At 38.6% G+C, this 20,460-nt stretch overlaps 1 protein-coding gene across 2 annotated transcripts in view; it reads right to left on the minus strand.

Moving 5' to 3' along the window:
• Window positions 1-18,372, minus strand: part of stac (SH3 and cysteine rich domain) — a 63,895-nt gene extending 45,523 nt beyond the window's left edge. The window contains exons 1-3 of one of the 2 annotated variants that reach the window (XM_066682205.1): window positions 18,266-18,372; window positions 17,852-17,976; window positions 2,884-3,241 (exon numbers count right to left, since the gene is read on the minus strand). In XM_066682205.1, coding sequence (XP_066538302.1) covers window positions 2,884-3,241; window positions 17,852-17,974 — 481 coding nt within the window. In that variant the 5' untranslated portion in view covers window positions 17,975-17,976; window positions 18,266-18,372. Of the gene's footprint in view, window positions 1-2,883; window positions 3,242-17,851 lie in introns of both variants that reach the window. The other variant, XM_066682201.1, reaches the window with a different exon arrangement.
• Window positions 18,373-20,460: the final 2,088 nt, after the last annotated feature.

Genomic DNA, 20,460 nt, shown 5'->3' on the forward strand with positions numbered 1-20,460 from the left:
CAGCCCTCCACAACATCAGGATGCCTTGCATGTTCTTCATTCAGACCTAAACATTTTCTCACTTTCTTATTATGCTTGATAATACTCCTCTACAAAGCATCCCTAAGGCAGTCAAGTTTTGGATTTGGTTTCATTAAAAGATTCATCGATGACTTTGCATATTTAAAATTGGATTTGAAAGTAGTGTTAATCACTGATTTTTCCCCCCTCTTGCTTTGAAATAATTGAAATGTTGTTAATATATGCTGGATGTAGGGTGAGAAAAATTACAACCCTATGCAATGTGTGTCAGAGGCTGTGTAAAACAAGAAGATACTTCTGTAGTGAGCTTATAATGGTGGCATGTCCCAAATTGGTTCATCAATTGCTGCAGTTAAGGCAGTCTGTCTTCAAAACCACAGAAAATTTCAGGAAGTCATGCATTCATAGTGGGTTCAAGAGCCACATACAAAGAAAGTTATTGTTGCGTCAACTCATTGAAAAATAGTTCCAAGTGCCCTTTTATGCATATCATTAGAGCGCAATTCCATCTTTACTGATTAGCCGAATGGAAAAAACTATAATTAGTACTACTATCCACCAATAGATTTGTGAATACAAGCAGAAAATAAATGGTAAAAAAGTATACTAATTTAACAAGAGCAATGAGAAAACTAGGCAATCCTAGTTTTGCCGAATCGCCATTAGCCATATAGCCATTGTCACAGTGGTGTTTCTGGCATTTCAAAAACAGGAAAGCCCAAAATATAAACCCATGTCACGGTCGTGCACTCTGATTGGTTGAGAAGCGATAACAGCATGTTTTTTTTCACAACCACTGTATCAGACCGCTCAAAACTCTACGCTGTAACTCAGCTGTCCTTTTCACATTTTTCATTGCTAGCTTCAGTTCATGTTTCACACCAATAAACTGTCTTCAGTTTACTTCAAGAATACTAATATAAAAATCGCGTACCAATAAAAATCATGTACCAATTACACTTAATCACTGTTATTAACAAGTTTAGCTTGAAATAAATGGAGACCGATGTCAGTGACTAGCACTAAAGAACGTTTAATTCAACACAAATACAAAATAAGACATTAATTAACGGATACCAGTGGAGAGAAAGCCTTTGGAGTTGCTGTAACTGTCCTTAGCATTCGTGAGGAGCTTTTTTTAGCTGTATATTCAGGGCGTCTCAAATCATTCCCCGTTCCCTACATAGTGCGCTAACATTACATGTCATGACTGTGGGTTTAGAACCGAGCACAAAATGTTGAAATTAGGTCATGGTCAGTGATACTTTAGTGGTGAGCTGAGGCTAATCCAGTCTTGACTGTGAGTGCAGTGCAGTAGAGTTTGTTACTGTGACGTAGCAACAAGCTACTTGTTGAGGAACTATAATTTGGTGGAAGGACTTACTAACTTCATAAACATTTTTGACATCATTTTCAAAGCTCCATTATATATTTAACAATTTATTACCCAAACTGTATAAAAGCAATAGAAAACTCGAGGTCTTGTGTTATCATGACAGCACGGCTGAGATGGACTATAGCACTCGCCGGATCACAGCCATGATATTATATCATGATAACACACTCCCTTTCGGGTTCTATTGCTTAAATACAACACTGACATCAGGGTTTTTCTGGTTAATTTTATTTAAAAATAATTACTAGATGATCTACCACCAAATAACAAAAGAATAAGAATATTTTGATGATTTTAAGAATTACAATTACTTATTTATTGATTTAATGTAACTGGTTAGAGTAAAACACGTGAAATTTAATGTGGCTGTGCGCAGCTCTATGGAGATTTATAAACACACTAACACCACAAAATGTCTCCCCACCACATCCCTTTACAATATTTCAGACAAAGACACACTCAAGAATAACGAGTTCCGAGCTGCCCTGCAGAGCTCATAATTAGAGGCCAAACACAGCCCCAGAAACAGACACAAATGGAGCGTGTTCCTGTTTTATTTCTAATTATTTCTTTTCAGTCGTGCCGTTTCCTTGTTGGTGGAAAAGCGCTATGTGAAATATTGCTGAAGTAACAACATATGGTGTAGTTAGCTCCACCTGGTGAAATGCCTGAACTAACAGCACAATGTTAAATAACATTCCTATAAATGCATGTGCATTTCATCAATTGGAGTCAGTCAGTCAGGGAAAATGCCACTTCTAGGCCATCCAGGTAGGCTGTCTGGCAAAAATAATACACAAAGGCATTTATTTTTGAATAATAACTTAAAAGGGGTGGCACGGGGGCACAGCAGGTAGGGTCGCAGTATCACAGCTCCAGGGACCTGGAGGTTGTGGGTTAGATTCCCACTCCGGGTGACTGTCTGTGAGGAGCTGGTGTGTTCTCCCCGTGTCCGCGTGGGTTTCCTCCGGGTGCTCCGGTTTCTTCCCACAGTCCAAAAACACATGTTGCAGGTGGATTGGCGACTCAAAAGTGACCATATATGTGTGTGTCTGTGTTGCCCTGTGAAGGACTAGTGCCCCCTCCAAGGTGTATCCCCGCCTTGCACCCAATGATTCCAGGTAGGCTCTGGACCCACCGCGACCCTGAATTGGATAAGCGGTTACATATAATGAATGAATAATAACTTAAAAGGAAACATAGATTTATTATTCAGTTTTGGACAAATAAAACTCTGTGTAAAAATAACTCTAGCTGATACACAGTATATTCTCAAACAGATGAAGTGAGAATTCCAGCACTTTTAAATTACCACTTTCACATTACTTGTTATCCCACTCTCCTTCAGTATTAACTATATACTCTATATTCTGTAAGTGTTAATTATGTGTATTCTACACCTGAACTTAATTAAAAGCTCAGAGATTATGAGTCTGAAAAAAAGATTATAAGCTGATCCCTCTTACCTACAATCATATGGTTGCAGACATCGCAGAAATGTGGCTTCTTGAAGATGTGCTCGAGGAAGGTGTGCGCCGTGGGGTCAGGTGGCCTAGGTGCTCGGGAGGGCGAGCAGATTGTTAAGGGCATTCCACAAGGGACCACTGGTGGCGGCAGAGGAGGAGGTGGGGCCAGAGGGGTCATGCATGGTGAGGCCGACACAGACACTCCGATGGTGCTTAGGTGACCGGTGCTGCTGCTGACTTCAGACAGAAAGTCAGACTGGAACTTAGTGTCGATGCTTGGCCGCTGAAAGAAATTGTCTGCACTCTTGCTACGGAGGCTCTTGGTTTTGAAGGACAATGAACGCTTTAACTTCTGGAGCTAGACATGATCACAGGCAAGAAAAAAAAAACACAAGAGTGAGTTTAAAGTCAGAAAATCACCTGTTGTTTGCATACGTGGTCATCAGCAAACTGATCACACGTTATTTACAGGATACCCTGAGTACTGACTTTGAGACTTCTACAATAGGATTACATTAATGGGATCTTCTACTTCGTAGAAATATATGACGAATAGGAAACTCCCTTTTCTTTCCATCTGGTCTCATCTATTTGTAAAGAAACTGTAAATATTAAGGACATATTTTTCTGAATTTCTCCTAGAATTGGATGCCACACCAACCCTTTGTGGATAAGACTGGTAAACACTGCTGCAATTTGGGTTACACTATATGACTTTTAGTCTGATTTTGATTTTCAGTCAAAGCCAGTCTGTGCTAGCTGGCTCTAGTTTGCAGATTCTGGTGCAGTCAGAATTGATATTTGGAGGGAAAGTTGCATTGTTTGCAAGGGACTCTTTTTTGATTCACATGCTGTCTCAGTTGACAGTTGGAGGGATCTTTGAGTAGTGTGCAAGGGGATGTTTTTCCTTCACATTGCATATCAGACCATTCAGAGCATTTTTTCAACCCAAATTTGGATGGATGTAAACTTGTAGTATAAATTATTCACCAACTCAAGTCTGAATGGGCCCCGTCAACCAGCAATGAAAACAGACCGCAAAGAGTAAACACAGGAAGTAGATACAGAAAACCAGCAATGTGTCCATGTGTGCAGTGGAGCTCTACAATGGATGACAGATTAATTGAGTTGTGGCAGGAGCATTATTGCTTGAAACAAGCCCTGTATTCTGCCTGTACACATGTAGATTCACATGTACCTAAATAACATGTACTATCTGTACCAAAACAACACATTGGGCCACATTTCAAGCCATTACAGCATTTAATAAAGCTTTATTACTTTAACATACCACCTTAAATAATGCAACAACTAAGTTTTGGAGTCCATTATTGTAGCATAACTGATATTTCTGTACTATTTAACGTTACAAATAGCAGTACAAGATTTTAGAGAAACTGTGCCTGAAGAAGCAAATGCACAAATATAAAGATATCAGACTCCTTTTTGAAAATCCAATTTGAAGACTACCGATTAAATGCAACATTTTAAAAACACTGTGACTGTTGGCTTGTTTATTTTGGATACATTTAGCTGATGCCACCTGCTGCTGTTTAAAGAACGTGTTTATTGAGTGCACCAATTCATGCAATTAACAGGATCTTTCTGTAGAAATAAGACTTCTCTCAGTCTTTTGGAATCCCAGATCACACATTTCCATAACTCCTCATCAAGGCCCTAAATGAAGGCCCAACTTAGGTCCCATTTATTCAGGAGTTATTTATGGAGCAGGGAGAAAGAGGACCAGAGAGAGGTATGCTGTCATCCATCTCTCTTGATACATAACCTCTTTATGCAGTGCATATTACCCATGGTATCTGTCACACTGAGACACTCCTCTAAATTAGCTAACAATACCCACCAGGACCCTCAGACAGTGTATTAAAAAGGTCCACTCATCTCAGCTACACCACACCAACGCATGATACTTAAGGGAATATTATAAAACAGAACATTTGGGCAACGATGAGCATCAAGATGAAAGTATAGCAAAACATGCAAGAAATGAAGATGTATGATTTTTAATACCAGTGTGATTCAAAAATGTCCATCAGGTCATTTGACTCCATTTCATCACATGCAGCTTAACAGATTAACAGTAATGTTTAACCTATCTTCATCTCATCAGCTGCGTTTCCTGTGTGTTTGAGGAGAGGTGTTAAAGTGCAAACACACACAGACTAGAACATAAACACAGGCACTGTACTCTGATTCTCTGCCAAAGTCCCTGTTTAAGAACTTTTTTTTTATTTCAAAAGATATTTACAGCATCTTATCAGTGGAAGTTGTACAGTCAAACATTTCCTCCCCATAGATTATCATTTGTAATATTAGTATGTTAAAATAAAAAAAAATATATGTCTTGTGTAATCCGTTTGTGTTTATTAATTATTACGAATTAGAGGCAAGGTCTACAATTGTACAGAAACACTGTTCTCTCATTTGTTTATGTTCAGGAGCACTGCGTCTTTTAATGTGAAACATTATGTTTGAGGGAACAATAGCAAAGAGAAACTAGACAAGCCTAGTTTTGCCGAACCGCCATTAGTGATATAGCCATTGTCACAGAGGTTTTTTTGGCGTTTCAAAAACAGGAAAGCCCCAAATACATACCTTGTCACTGGAAGGTCTGGAGAAGCCTTGGTGCTTCATATAAATGTCTTTGTTTACATGTGGATTTTATTATGCGATTGTGTTGTAATGAAAATATGAAGGGCTGGACGAATAAATACAGAAATCAAAAAAGGAGCACAAAAAAAGTTTTTGTTCATAATATGTAACACCTGCATCAGGGTTTTTTTTTATCTATATGGAGTTTTATAAGCACACTAACAACACAAAATATCGCCCCACCACTTCCCTTTACAATATCCCAGGCAAAGACACACACTCACACGAAATAAGACAAATTCAGCAGTCCTGTTTCTTCGAGATATAATGGAGTGTGTTACTGTTATATTTCCTATTATTTATTTATATTATGAATATATTAAACGGGGCGGCACGGTGGCGCAGCAGGTAGGGTCGCAGTCACACAGCTCCAGGGGCCTGGAGGTTGTGGGTTTGATTCCCGCTCCGGGTGACTGTCTGTGAGGAGTTGGTGTGTTCTCCCCGTGTCCGCGTGGGTTTCCTCCGGGTGCTCCGGTTTCCTTCCACAGTCCAAAAACACACGTTGGTAGGTGGACTGGCGACTCAAAAGTGTCCGTAGGTGTGAGTGTGTGAGTGAATGTGTGTGTCTGTGTTGCCCTGTGAAGGACTGGCGCCCCCTCCAGGGTGTATTCCTGACTTGCGCCCAATGATTCCAGGTAGGCTCTGGACCCACCGCGACCCTGAACTGGATAAGCGGTTACAGATAATGAATGAATGAATGAATGATATATTAAATGACCCCGTTCAGCTCAACTGCACAATAATGCTGTGTGTGTGAGGCTCTGGGCTATATTTTAAGTTACTGAACCTTGACAGGTTTGCGCTGAAGCACCTACTGTTATTTGGTTCCAATTTGGTTCTGTCTGTGAGGAGTTGGTGTGTTCTCCCCGTGTGCGCGTGGGTTTCCTCCGGGTGCTCCAGTTTCCTCCCACAGTCCAAAAACACACGTTGGTAGGTGGATTGGTGAGTCAAAAGTGTCTGTAGGTGTGAGTGAATGTGATAGTGTGTGTTGCCCTGTGACGGACTGGTACCCCCAGGGTGTGTTCCTGCCTTTTGCCCAGTGATTCCGGTTAGGTTCTGGACCCACCGTGACCCTGAACTTGATAAGCGTTTAAAGACAATGAATGAATGAATGAATGAAAATACTAGTGCTGTCACAATTAATAATTAATCCTGATTTGAAGGAATCGATAAAAATCATGTTGAGGGATATTTAGTACTAATTTTAACTTGTTGAAAGACATGAGGTGAGTTCCAAGACATGGGTCTCCTATAGGTAATATCCCCCTGTATTCCAGTGGCTGAATGTTAACTCGTAAGTATTTATTCACTGCTTTAATTACCACAGAAACTCAATTTTACTAGAGTTTATGTATGTAGCACTTTTGGTCTGTGAGGGGGGGAACCTAGAATACAGGACCAAGACACTTTGTTCTTTTTACCCTTTATAGACACTGGGGCTTCATAAACATGTAAAACAAACAGGAGAACTACCAAATGGTGAGGAAATATCTTCAGAATTTTATAGTGATTTTAAAGTGTTTATTTTTTTATCATGAACTGTGCCTAGGAATCATAAATATTAAATAATATTAATAAGCAATGATAAACGCATATATATAAAAAGACAGTGACCTACAGTGCCTTGCGAAAGTATTGACCCCATGAGCATTTTTTTGTGTATTGCTACCTCACAACCTGGAATTAAAATGGATTATATGAGGGTTTGCATCATTTCATTTACAGAACATGCCAACAACAAGCAAACAACAAATAAAACAATATAAAAAAAAACTTCAGTGTACATAACTATTCACCCCCTTAAAGTCAGTATTTTGTAGAGCCACCTTTTGCAGCAGTCTCTATGAACTTGCCACATCTTGCCACAGGGATTTTTGCCCATTTCTCAAGGCAAAACTGCTCCAGCTCCTTCAAGTTAGATGGTTTCTGCTGGTGAACATCAAGTCTGACCACAAATTCTCAATTAGATTAAGGTCTGGGCTTTGACTAGGCCATTCCAATACATTTACAAGTTTCCACTTAAATCACTCGAGTGTTGCTTTAGCAGTATGCTTTGGGTCATTGTCCTGTTGGAAAGTGAACCTCCATCCCAGTCTCAAATCACTGACAGACTGAAACAGGTTTTGCTCAAAAATATCCCAGCATTTAGCACCATCCATCTTTCCCTCGACTCTGGCCAGTTTTCATTCCCTGCTGCTGAAAAACATCCCCACAGAATGATTCTGTTTGTTTTGGTTTTGCGCAAGACATAGCGTTTTCCTTGGTGACCGAAAAGTTCAATTTTGGTTTCATCTGACCAGAGCACCTTGCTCCATATATTTAAGAAGTCTCCCACATGCCTTTTGGCAAACTCAAACACTTCCTATTTTTGTCTGTAAGTAAAAGCGTTTTTCTGGCCACTCTTCCATAAAGCCCAGCTCTATGGAGTGTACGGCTTACTGGGGTCATATGGACAGATACTCCCGTCTCTGCTTAGGAACTCTGCAGCTCCTTCAGGGTTACCTTTGTTCTCTGTGCTGCATCTCTGTTTAACGCCCTTTTTGCCGGTCTGAGAGTACCATGCTCTTTCCATTTGATTATAATGCATTACATGGTGCTCCGGGGATCTTCAGAGATTCTGCTATTTTTATAACCCAACCCTGACTTGTACTTCTCAACAACGTTGTAAAATATCTTTGTGGGTCGAGTCATTAATGACACCTGGATGGACTACTGCAGCAGCACTAATGTGTAAAGATGAGGCATTTCTATATATAGCTCTGTAGCATGCTACACTGTATGAGGACCTTTTTTGGACCCCATCCCTCCGCCTCCACAATCAGAGCACGCTGCTCACTCAAGCGAGAGGGGTGAGTTGAAGCTCCATTGCATAGCCATTCCTGTGATGATGACCTATTGATTGCAGCCCATCAGAAAGCGATCGATTGAGAGGCCCCGCCCAAGGATATCAGTCAGAGTGCAGAGGCTGAGTTGGTCATGGTCAACTACACAACAGCACTGAATTACACCCACACATTTACTGACATTTCCAGTGCTGTGAAAAAACCCTTCTAAGTTTTCATTGTTGATACACTTGAATATATCAGATGATTAAACGTTTACCTTATTTTTAATATAATGATAAGACAACTTAAGTAAACACTAAATTCAGCCTTTACATGATCATATCATTTACTAAATATACTTTACAGCAGATGAAAAAAAAACTTCAGTGGAAGTCAATGTATAAAGATTTAATTCCAAATATTTTTGAAACATTTCTATTGTTAAAATCATCATGGACACACGGTGTGAAGGACAGTTGGTGTGTTCAAATGATGAAATAATATAAAAAGCAACAAAAATGGTGATACATGCTTTTCTTTGGACAGCAATTGTATGTAAAATCTATTTCACCCACATATAAGAACTAAATGCCCCCTTTTGATTTTTTTTACCAAACTTTCCAGCGACAACCAAATCTATCAAATATCAAATACTTCTGATAACTTGCAATGACTCTTGTAAATCACTGTAGAGGAATTCTTGCTCTCGCTCGATTGCAGAATTAAGTTTTAATAGCAGAATTAAAACAGAATTTAATTTTGCTACTGATCTGTGCTTCAGATCACTGTACTGCTTCATAACCCAACTTCATTTAAGTTCTATGTCTTAAACTGATGGGCAGGCATCCTTCAGGATTTTCTGTAACAGTAAAATTCATGCTTCCATCTTACTGTGAAATGTGATGGTAATATTATGCCAGATGTAACAAGACACGTTTCCCAAAAAGTTTCCCACCTTTTGCTCATCAGTCCACCGAATGTTTTCCCAAAGGTCTAGATGTTTTCTGGCAGATGCAATACAAGATTTTATTCTAGGTTTTTTGTTGTTTCCTTGTTTTTGGTCATTTAGCCTTAGCTGCGAGTAAACTGTAAGCTTAATATGCATCAGTTAAGATCTAACACAGAACAAGATTTTTTTCTCCGGGACTATTATTACAGGCCTGATTATGATCACAGTCTATTCAGACATTCAGTTAAATTCATAACTTCAAAAATATGTAGTGTATCTTCCAGTTTTTCTTTAAAACTGGATTAAATTATGCTTCCTGAATAAATACTTAAATTGAAAACAACATAACGTTGCAATGACCGCGAACTTGAAATGGATTAAGCAGCAAAGAAAATGATGATGATGACGAAAACGATGCAATGTTTTGTTATGAAAACAACATAATAATGGAATCCATCCATGCTATATATTGTAGGTTTACTTGTAGTTAGTGGGCAAAACCTGTTGGTATGGTTAAGATCCTGAACTCCATCTGAATAGACACAACTATCAAGCAGCTCACATGCTTATTATCACAGCAAATCCAAATCAGTACATATGCTCTCAAGACAATTTTTTCCATATTAATTAATATCAACAATTATAACAATTTCCATCCATCCATCCATTATCTGTAACCGCTTATCCAATTTAGGGTCGCGGGGGGTCCAGAGCCTACCTGGAATCATCGGGCGCAAGGCGGGAATACACCCTGGAGGGGACACCAGTCCTTCACAGGGCATTATAACAATTTAATATTGTGTAACATTGTCTGGTTCCATGTCTCACATAGCATGCTCCCTTAAGAAGGAATCTGATAGGCTGTTAAAGAGCTAGGGCAAGAGCACATTTGAGGTGTGTTCATAAAGCCAAGTGCTGCATATTCATTATGTGTTTTCCTGGCAGTTCGCATTTAACAAATTTAAAAGTGATATATCTGAAAATTAATAAACAGCTAATATCAATGTAAAGTAAAATATAATGGAGTAAAGGCATCCTGAGCCCCTACGTTTTGTTTTGCCCTCCGCATGAGAGGAGACACAGCATTGCAAATGAAAGACGGCGGAATACATTTAAAAACATTCAGGTGAAAGCAATCATCCAAATATTCCTTCACTGAAAACCATATTCTTCAGCTAAAAGAGAATGACACAAGACACAAATGAACACTGGCCTGTCTTTTCCAAGATGAAGAAAAATAGTGTTTTCAAAACTGAATGGCCAGACGAGGCTCCAAATCAAAGTTTATTATTTGTTATATTGTATACATTTGATGGGCAGCACGGTGGCGCAGCAGGTAGTGTCGCAGTCACACAGCTCCAGGGGCCTCCAGTGGGTTCGATTCCCGCTCCGGGTGACTGTCTGTGAGGAGTTGGTGTGTTCTCCCCGTGTCCGCGTGGGTTTCCTCCGGGTGCTCCGGTTTCCTCCCACAGTCCAAAAACACACGTTGCAGGTGGATTGGCGACTCGAAAGTGTCCATAGGTGTGTGTGTGTGTGTCTGTGTTGCCCTGTGAAGGACTGGCGTCCCCTCCAGGGTGTATTCCCGCCTTGCGCCCGATGATTCCAGGTAGGCTCTGGACCCCCCGCGACCCTAAATTGGATAAGCGGTTACAGATAATGGATGGATGGATACATTTGATCCAAGTAAGTGTTAGGTTCCACCTTAAATTTGCTGAACTCTTAGTACTGGTTCTACATTAATTGGCTGAATTTATTTTACTGGCTGTGTCCTAAACCACACCAGCCTGTATTTTACCTTCTACACATCTGAGTGTCCTAATAGTGCAGCATTTTACCCTGTGTATGGAGCTACTTTGCGGTTTGGCATAAAGCAAAAGTAACATGATGGGAATGTCTAATGTTTAAATATTAACTTTTAATTATGTTTACTACAGTAACACGTCATAAAATTCAAGATGTACATAAGACCAGGGAGACGTTGTATGTTTTCTGGGAGAATAATAAAACACCTCTCCCTGGTCTCACACACATCTTGGATTTTATATACAACATGGTACTTTAAGAGATTTACAGTTAAATTTAAGATTTTTACATGCTTTCTATTAGTTTTGGAATGAAGATAATAACTTGATCATGTCCATCTCTGTCGTTTATACTACCTCAACTTTCCTGAAACTGGTCAGATATTTCAAAACATACATTAAAGTGTTTTCACACTGCACTGAATACTGCATCTTTAAGTGAAATTATCAAATGTTTTATCAAACATTTTACTTAATTAATCATGTGTCGCGATACACACAACAATCATTTTGTCGTCCAGGTCTACAGATGACAAAATATAATGAATCTTCAGGCAGAACCTGTAGGAAGTAAGACCCATCACACTGTCAGACCCCTTTGTTAACCTGTTGTGTACTAAATCAAGCGTGTCAGAAGGAAAACACATTCCAGACACTCAATAAAACATTAATTAATTCTTACATAGTCTGTAACCACATCATCCCAATCAGGATAACTTTTAGTCCAAAGTCCACAAGGTGCTACCCAAAAAGGAGCACAAGAGCCTGGCAGGAACACTACCTGCAATACCATCAGGTTGCCTTTAAATAATATATTCAAATAAGAAATTCTCATGTTAAATGCTTGTGGTAGGCTTCACAAGATTTAAATCTGTTTTTATAAAACTAATTATCTCCTATTGTGCAACACGTAAAAGTGTAATATCACACAAACACAAATGAGAGACTAGATACTGTTTGATTTCTGTGCTTGAGGGGCAGGGCACTCACTTCACATTTTATCAGCCATGAGGAAAACAAATGTAATCCTGCTTTCAAAAACATAATTTAATGAATGATTAAAATACAAATATGTATATCAAATCTTGTGAGTAGAATTTTGTTACTTCTCCTGTAACCCAGTCCTTGGTTAAATTACACAGCCAATTCAAAATTCTGTTTGGACACTTTTTAAATCTGTCTTCCAATTTAACTTTGAACATAGGCATGGCTTATGAAACATAGCTGTACAAGTCCACATCTGTTGTTTTGTACAATGAGCTCATAAGGCTTCAGATTAAAGATCTGTGCTTAATCTTATCTAGGTGAGAAAGAAGCTTCCCTCACTCTCTACCCAACCCCCTAATCAGAACAGTCTGCTTCAAGCATTCTCTGTCCCACACGAACAATGCCACTGTTTGTATTAAGTACATTTTCCATAAACAAAAGACCGCCATGCAGGGAAATAACAAATCTTCTGCCTCTATTCGAACTCAATTTCTCTCTCCTGCCAGAACCAAAACGCCTGTTCTGTGTTAGCCTCAAACAGCCTGCACCACGACGATGAAGTGCTGATAAAAAACCACATATTTTTGGCACAGGGCTAGGTCTATTTCTTCTATGTGTGACAGAGCGAGAGGCACATTCTTCATTCTATTATTACCTGAGAAGTGCAAATTCACAAAGAAAAGAAGCAGAACACCGAAACTGTTGGCAGCAAGCAAATGCAACACTTGGAGATTACACATGAAAAGCCTGGTAAATTATCTCAAGGAAGTACTGGAGCCTTAAAGTTTTAAAAAGCCATGTTTCTCAAAATTATAGTCTAAATGACCAGCACCAATAAAACATTTATACAGATTAACAGTCTCTGACACATGTAGAAATTAAGTTGCTAAACTTCAAATTTGCATTCAATGATTTTGGGTGGACCCTGAACCCACCGCAACCCTGATCAGGATGAAGTTGTTTAAGAAATTAATGAATTAATTAACTAAACTGTGAGCAAAAATCTAAAACCAGACTTTTAAATTCTAATTAACGTGGTTACTAAAGCAGGAAAAAATATCTTAGGAACATACTGATATGGGCCAATATCTGATGTTTTTCATGCATTTATCTGCCGGTGCCAATGGCAAGATATTAACCTTTTAAATAAAATATAGCTTTTATGACTATTTTTTATCTTATTTTGGTTTGATTGTAAAATTGTCAGGGTAAATGCTAAGCTTCTGCTGGTGATATCTGCATGTTGGGGAAAAAAAGGAGGAGCTGGGGTAATGACGCGGTGCAAATTTTCATCACAAGAAGGTGAGAGGAGAGAAGTGGTTTTATAGAACTAACATTAGTGAAATCAAAGAGTAATGTTTTAATTGCACTTTACAAGATATCGCGTATTTTCCTGAAACATGGTTTTTACTGAAACATGGAATTAGCATGATGAAACAAAAAATTTTTTTATTTAAGCCACACCAAGTGTGTGGCTTCAACTTGTATATGTATATAACATTCAAATGACCTCATGCATTTAGATATCAATTGGCAAAATGAATCTTAGATCATCAGCCTCACTCATACCCCTTTCACACACGCATTATAATGTTCCAGAGTTTACCCAGAGGAGTTGTATGTGTGAACGCAACCAACTGCAACATTCACCCTGAAATTTACCAGGACTTTATCCTACTCACACCCTAGTAAAAACTCCAGGTAAAGTTAGAGCCAGAGCAAGTGAGAACGCAGCAGGAAATGTTCCGGAGTTTCTCCTGCACAGCTCCAGACGAAGACTTATGTTTTGTTACATTGTAATGATTTGGTCCAATATGTTTTTGTTTCATGCTATAATTTAGCCAACAGACTAAAAGAATTTCCTACGCTCTGCTGTCATTACCTATGTGGGCAGTGTTGATTAGTTTGTAGAGGGGAGTGTCTGAACTAACTGGTTCAGTTCTAATATATACTACTAATACGTTTTTGTGGCTCAGATCAAGATGTATAAAACATACATTGCATATGCATTGCTTATCCTACTTATTTACCAGCTTAGCATTCACTCTTTCTGTTCCACCTTAAACAGGTGAATTGTGTTGGCTGACCCAAATCACACTTGCTTGCACTTTACCTTCTGATAATGGGTCAGTATGCTTTATACCTAATGTTATGTGTTATAACTTTATGCTATGTGGTCTGCTAGCATGCGGTTTGGAACACATTTCAAATTTGCACTCAATGATTTTGGGTGGGCACTGGGCCCTGTGGGTATGAAGGACCAGCACTGTCTTACTCCCTCAATCCATGGCTGAGGTGCCCTTGATCAAGGCAAATGAACCCACAACTGCTCCTGCTCTGGGTGTGTGTTCACAGCCCCTAGTGCACTAGTGTGCATGTGTGTTCACAGCCACTGATGGGTTAAATGTGGAAGGCACATTTTCTTGTATGTTGTACAATGACAAATAATTGCACATTACATCAACATTACTGGTGTGAAAACTCCCTAATAAGCTATGTAATCTAATTTTGGCTTTGGGAGTGGATTAATTCCTAAAACAGCAAACAAATAAACACAAATTCAAGACTTAATGAATGTTAAAAGCAAAAAGCCAATCAGATAGTTGTTGAAAAACTGGACAAAGAGATAAAGACAGGGACAGGAAAAAGCACATCAGCAGCATATCTCTATCAGCAGATGTTTATATAAAATATCATTTGAGTGACTTTTAGAACTACAATACTTAATTATTTTGCTCATGCACTGGATGAGACACTATTCTTTTACTAACGTTTCACATGACCTTTAGATTCTGTCTTCTAGGTAAACTTACATGTATCATAACTGAAAATGTATACATGCATCAAACTGATCCCATTCCACATCTACAGAATAGAATAGAATTAGTATAATAGAAATAGTAATCAAATTTTTTCAATCCCCAGAGTATCCCCAGAGCCAGCATTAGTGTCCTCTGCAAAAACAATAGCCTTATGGGCAGTTTCAAACACAAGCACCATATTATCCACGCAAGAACTTAATGGCACAAGGAGACCTTATATCACACTAAAAGCAATTTACAAGAGACATTTCCGCATATCTCATGAATAATGCAACCCCGATGATTAACCATGTTGTTGTTGTAAATACCATATTATGTTCTTGTTTTAGGCAATGCCTAACATTGCCACTCTACAACATTTACTGAATAATGTAAACAAGAATAGTTTTCAAGACATGGTCAAAAGACATTATGAGAGAAGACAGTAAATATAAAACAATTATAGGCTAATTATACTTCTTTGTTGTTAATTATTTTGAAAGGCTCTTGGACATTGGCTGAATAAGGACTGTAAGAAATGTGTTTGTTTTATATTTCCTTGTCTTTATGTTATGCCTAGTATTAGTAAGTAAAATCTATATAAAGGTAACTTCATGCTGCCTGACTCTCTAGAGAGTCTGGTGCTTTTCACCACTTAACATAGCCAAGAACCACCTACTGCTGCAGTTAAAAAAACATGCAAAACATCCAACTATAAGCTATTGTGGCATGACAAATCAATAACAGCAATCTTATTCACAGAAGTGCGGAGAGCCAATCAGAATTCAACTGGCAGAATCTTCAGTGTGACCAGGTTTCATGCACTGTAGATATCAGACTCTAAATCTGTGTGGGTTGAGCGTCTGTGTCTGAGACTTGTATTAATGATAGAGTCAAAAAAACATGCATCTTTCCATTTTAATGTTATTCATTTGAAGCGTAGATATAGCAACTAAGCAGTTACACCTATATTTCATGAGGACACAAACAAATTTTTGAAATTGCTGAACCTATTCTTGCTTGAAAGAATGTTTTTCAGTGTCAGCAAAGGCTTACTGTAAACAGTTGAAAAGTACAATGAAAAGTCTCGACAGAATTAGTGAACTGTAGGTGTAAATACACCCTGATTTCAGATTTCATGCCTCGGAAATGTGCCAAGACAAGACTGAAATAATAGTAAAAGAGGGCTCCTTCCAGGTGGGGATGAAGCATGTTCAAATAGCTCAGACAGAGAGAGAGAGAGGGAGAGAGAGAGAGAGAGAGAGAGAGAGAGAGAGAGAGAGAGAGAGAGAGAGAGAGAGAGAGAGAGACTCTTTAGAGTTTAACCACACAGTTAGTTATGATACTGAAGAGGATTCCCACTGCCTTGTCTGAGGGCATTCAGTAACAGGGATACAGACAGTGACAGCTCCTTTCAAGTCAAAATAGACTGAATATCATACAGGACACACTTACTGATGCAATAAATACGTGAAAATAGAATTCACTGGCAGTCTGAATAGAATACAACTGCATTTAAACTGGCCTTATGCATATTATATATAAAATGAGTGTTCACTAGCAAGTGACAGAGTCATAAAATATGAACAGGTGTCTGATTATAATGTCTAAGGCTATTATGAAGCAGAACAGAAAATAACTGTCAGCAAATATTTAATGTGAGAAACTGGCAGTGGATTCTTCTACTTCAGTGACCTGTCTGATATTTTAGGCCTAATTGTATTAACTCAGGGCTAGAGATGACCCAGATAGTTGAAGCAGGCCTCAAAAAAAGCAGAAAAAATGCCAATACCAGTGACTAAACACATCCCACGACTCACCCACTGCACCACAAATCTGTCCAACTGGTCTTCTTCATTTACACATCACAAAAAGAGAAAAAAAATCCCACTCTATAACAAATTGTGATGCACATCTCAGTCAAGTGGTAAGGTAAACCTAAAAATGTCACTGAAGCTGGATCATTAAAGAAAAAACACTGGAATGGTTTTGGAAGGCCTTGATCTTTCTGATCATTTATTTGTGCATTATAAAAAATGTATCACCAGGTGTATAAAAAGGTGTGCTCAGAGATGGAGAATGAAAAGTATTCTTGTTGGCCTACGTATTCTTCATAGTTTTATCAATTTTTAATTTACATCATTTGAACACAACAGCTGTCCTTCACACTGTATGAAAATTTCAGAGAAATGCTGCAAAATTACTTGGAAAAAAATCATTTTACATTGACCTTCATTGAAAGTTAAGAAGGTTTTTCCTTCTCCTGTAAAGTACATGTTTTTATTTGGACAGCGGCAATAAAAAATTTATATGATGGTACGTGGCTTCTTTTAAGCATGTAGTCCCATATATTTGTGAGGAAATGAATCTACAAATACAGTAATTTGTTGTATGCTAATTCAGCCAAATATTCTCAAATTAGCTTACATTAATTATTTATATTGATAAAAAGAATTTATCTAGCAAGCAAAAAAATATATTAAATAAATAACAAAGCTTGTCTTTAATGTAAGGTGGGGTCAAAACTTGTTATAGTTGTGGATATTGTATCTAATAAAGGACTTTAAACTAATTGTAAATTATTCAACTTTGTTTTAAGGATAGTTAATAAACCTGTGAATGATTTGTAATATTTTAAATTTATGGAGCTAAAATAAAATTATTCTTAACTTACTGTTATCTTTATAAGAACAACAGATAAAAATTAACCAGTCAGCATTTCTGTTGTTGCTGTTTAATAATGGGCACTGTGCCTTACAAGCATATTCGTCTTGAGGCAAGTAATTTACTACAACGTTTTAAGTCAAGTGTAATCTGTAACGGTGTAAAAGTTATCACAAAAAGGTGTTATTAAATCCTTTCAAATACAAAATTAGGTCTTAAGAGCCGCAATTGCGAGTAACCGTTAGAGCCGTGACGTCACGTCACCGTTACCTTGGACTCCTGCTGGCTGATGGAGGACGGAGATTGGGGCAGGTCAGGAATATTAGTGTCCGCTTCGTTCTCCTTACAGCTCACACAGCTCTCACTCCCACTCATGTTAGCCGGCGGAATCATGTCTGTAAGTCGATCAAACACAGTCTGAATCTCCGAGTGACTTCGGCCAAGAGTTACATGCTTAGTTTCAAGTCCAGTCACGCCGTAGAACACAAACTGCGTCCGTTAAAGACTGCGAGCCCAAATATTCAACTTACTACGTTAATCCAATCACTGATGTGTTAAGTTAAAGTTAAAACACACCAAACCAGAAAGAACACTATCGAATGTCATCTAATCCTTGAGCTGCACTGCGAATAGTTCAAATGTGTCTGACATCGAATTTACAAACTGTTTTCACTGAAAACCTACGACTCCGCGTGACTTCGCCTCTCGCTCGAATGTTGTACTCAGCACCCCGCGTTACTGATCTGTTGAGCAGAACTGTCTGTCAAAATAAGGATCAGCCAATCGCAGCTCAACAGGGGCTTGGTCAAGCTGGTCCTGCTCTCTCCCACACATTTGTAGCTGTCTGTCACAGAGAAGATCAGCCAATCTGTGCTTGACTGAGGCGGGGCCCAAATGTTACTCATCACATTTTACTGGGACTAGTGGCCTGTCCAGTGTATGTTGAAATATTTTTCAAATCTGTATGTAGAAAATTTGAATTTAGAGACATTGTTCCAAAGATTACCTGAGCTGTATTTATTTCATTAGTCACAGTATTTTTTGATGTAATATAAATCATTTGTTATTCACATCACATGTAGGGAGAACACACAAAATATTTGTTCTGCATGTACAGCATGTTTGTTTTCAGGACATGAATGCAGAAATGGTAATTATTTTTAAAGGTAAAGACACACACACACACACACACACACACAAATATCTTCTGCTGGTTTTGCCCTTGAAAATGGATGACTGCAGTCATTTTGTGACTTGAATTGTAAACAACTGATACCCCCGCAGGGTGAATTAAGATTTCTTGCAGTTTTTGACTACTATTTCCTACTTTGAATCAGGGGAACCATACTAAATCTAACATATCTGATTGAGCCATCAGACATAAAACACAGTGGTTTTGAAAAGTTGGGACAAATGTGAAAAGCAAAAAATACAGAATGCTGTGAGCTGTAAATCCATCCACATTTTTCTGTAAATATACAATCTGAAACTAATGCCTGTAACACATTCTGAAAAAGTTAGAACATGGGCAATTTAAGATTAGGTCACACAATTAAGAAATTCCTTGCGTTTTATGTATGTATGATTTAAAGCTTGCCATGTTCCCCAAAAATGTGTTATTAAGCAGTTTTAGAACATATTTAATTATTTGAGTCATTTCAAATGACTTCATTTGATGATTTACAATGCACATTTTCATCATCAAAAGATTCAAGGACTCCAAAGAAACTATTTCACCTGTCCAAGTTCTCACACTTGTACACTCACACCATGTTTGCTTGTGTCTGCTTAAGTATACAAGGCTGTAAGGTGTCCCAATTCTTTAATCTTCTCCAACAGAAGTGCTAATTAGTGCCCCCTATGCACACTTGTTGCACTCCTCTTGTAGGTCCACATCAGGCAACAGTCTTGTAAAAGGAATTATTTATGTTTCCCTGCGAGCCTGTGACATTCTTCACATTAAAACAAAATGCTTGACAAATGGAGAAAAATTATCTCTTTTCATTGAATTCTGGTATCATATTGAATTTGGAGGCTGCCAGAATCCTTTGCCCTGAGTAATCACTAATAACCATTAAGTGTCCTTAATCGACCACAAACTGACTCTGCTTGGGGCAATAGACAAAGCACCCTTAAAGTGTCAGATTCAAGGATGCTGACTGGCTAAATTTATGTTGCTACATATTTTTGCTCAGCAGCACTTTTTGATTGGCTGTGCTTCTGCCATCACCAGAAGCCTCGAATTAAAAGGAGTCTCCTTTTTCTCAGTATATCGTATGCACTATGTTGCCAAAAGTATTCACTCGCCCATCCAAATAATTGAATTAAGGTGTTCCAATCACTTGGTGCCAAGCACCTAGACATGCAGGCTGCTTTTATGAACATTTGTGAAAGAATGTGTCACTCTCAGGAGCTCAGTGAATTCCAGCATGGTACCATAATAGGTTGCCACCTGTGCAATAAGTCCAGTCATGAAACTTCCTCGCTACTAATTATTCCACATTCAACTGTCAATGGTATTATAACAAAGTGGAAGCAATTGGGAATGACAGGGATTGGCAGTTGCCAGGAGAATGGTGCTTGTATGGCTGCATTGTGCCAAGTGTAACATTTGGTGGTGGGGGAGATTATGGTGTGGGCTTGTGTTTCTGTAGTTAGGGTCGGCCCCCAATTTCATGCTTCCAAATTTGTGGGAACAATTTGGGGATGTCCCCTGCTGGTTCCAACATGACTGCGCACCAGTGCACAAAGCAAGGCCTGTAAAGACATGGATGAGTGATCTTGGTGTGGGAGAACTTGATTGGCCTGCACACAGTCCTGACCTCAATCTAATTGAACACCTTTGGGATGAATTAGTGTGGAGACTGTGAGCCAGGCCT

Source organism: Hoplias malabaricus, chromosome 1 (assembly GCF_029633855.1).
Source record: "Hoplias malabaricus isolate fHopMal1 chromosome 1, fHopMal1.hap1, whole genome shotgun sequence".
Taxonomy (NCBI): domain Eukaryota; kingdom Metazoa; phylum Chordata; class Actinopteri; order Characiformes; family Erythrinidae; genus Hoplias; species Hoplias malabaricus.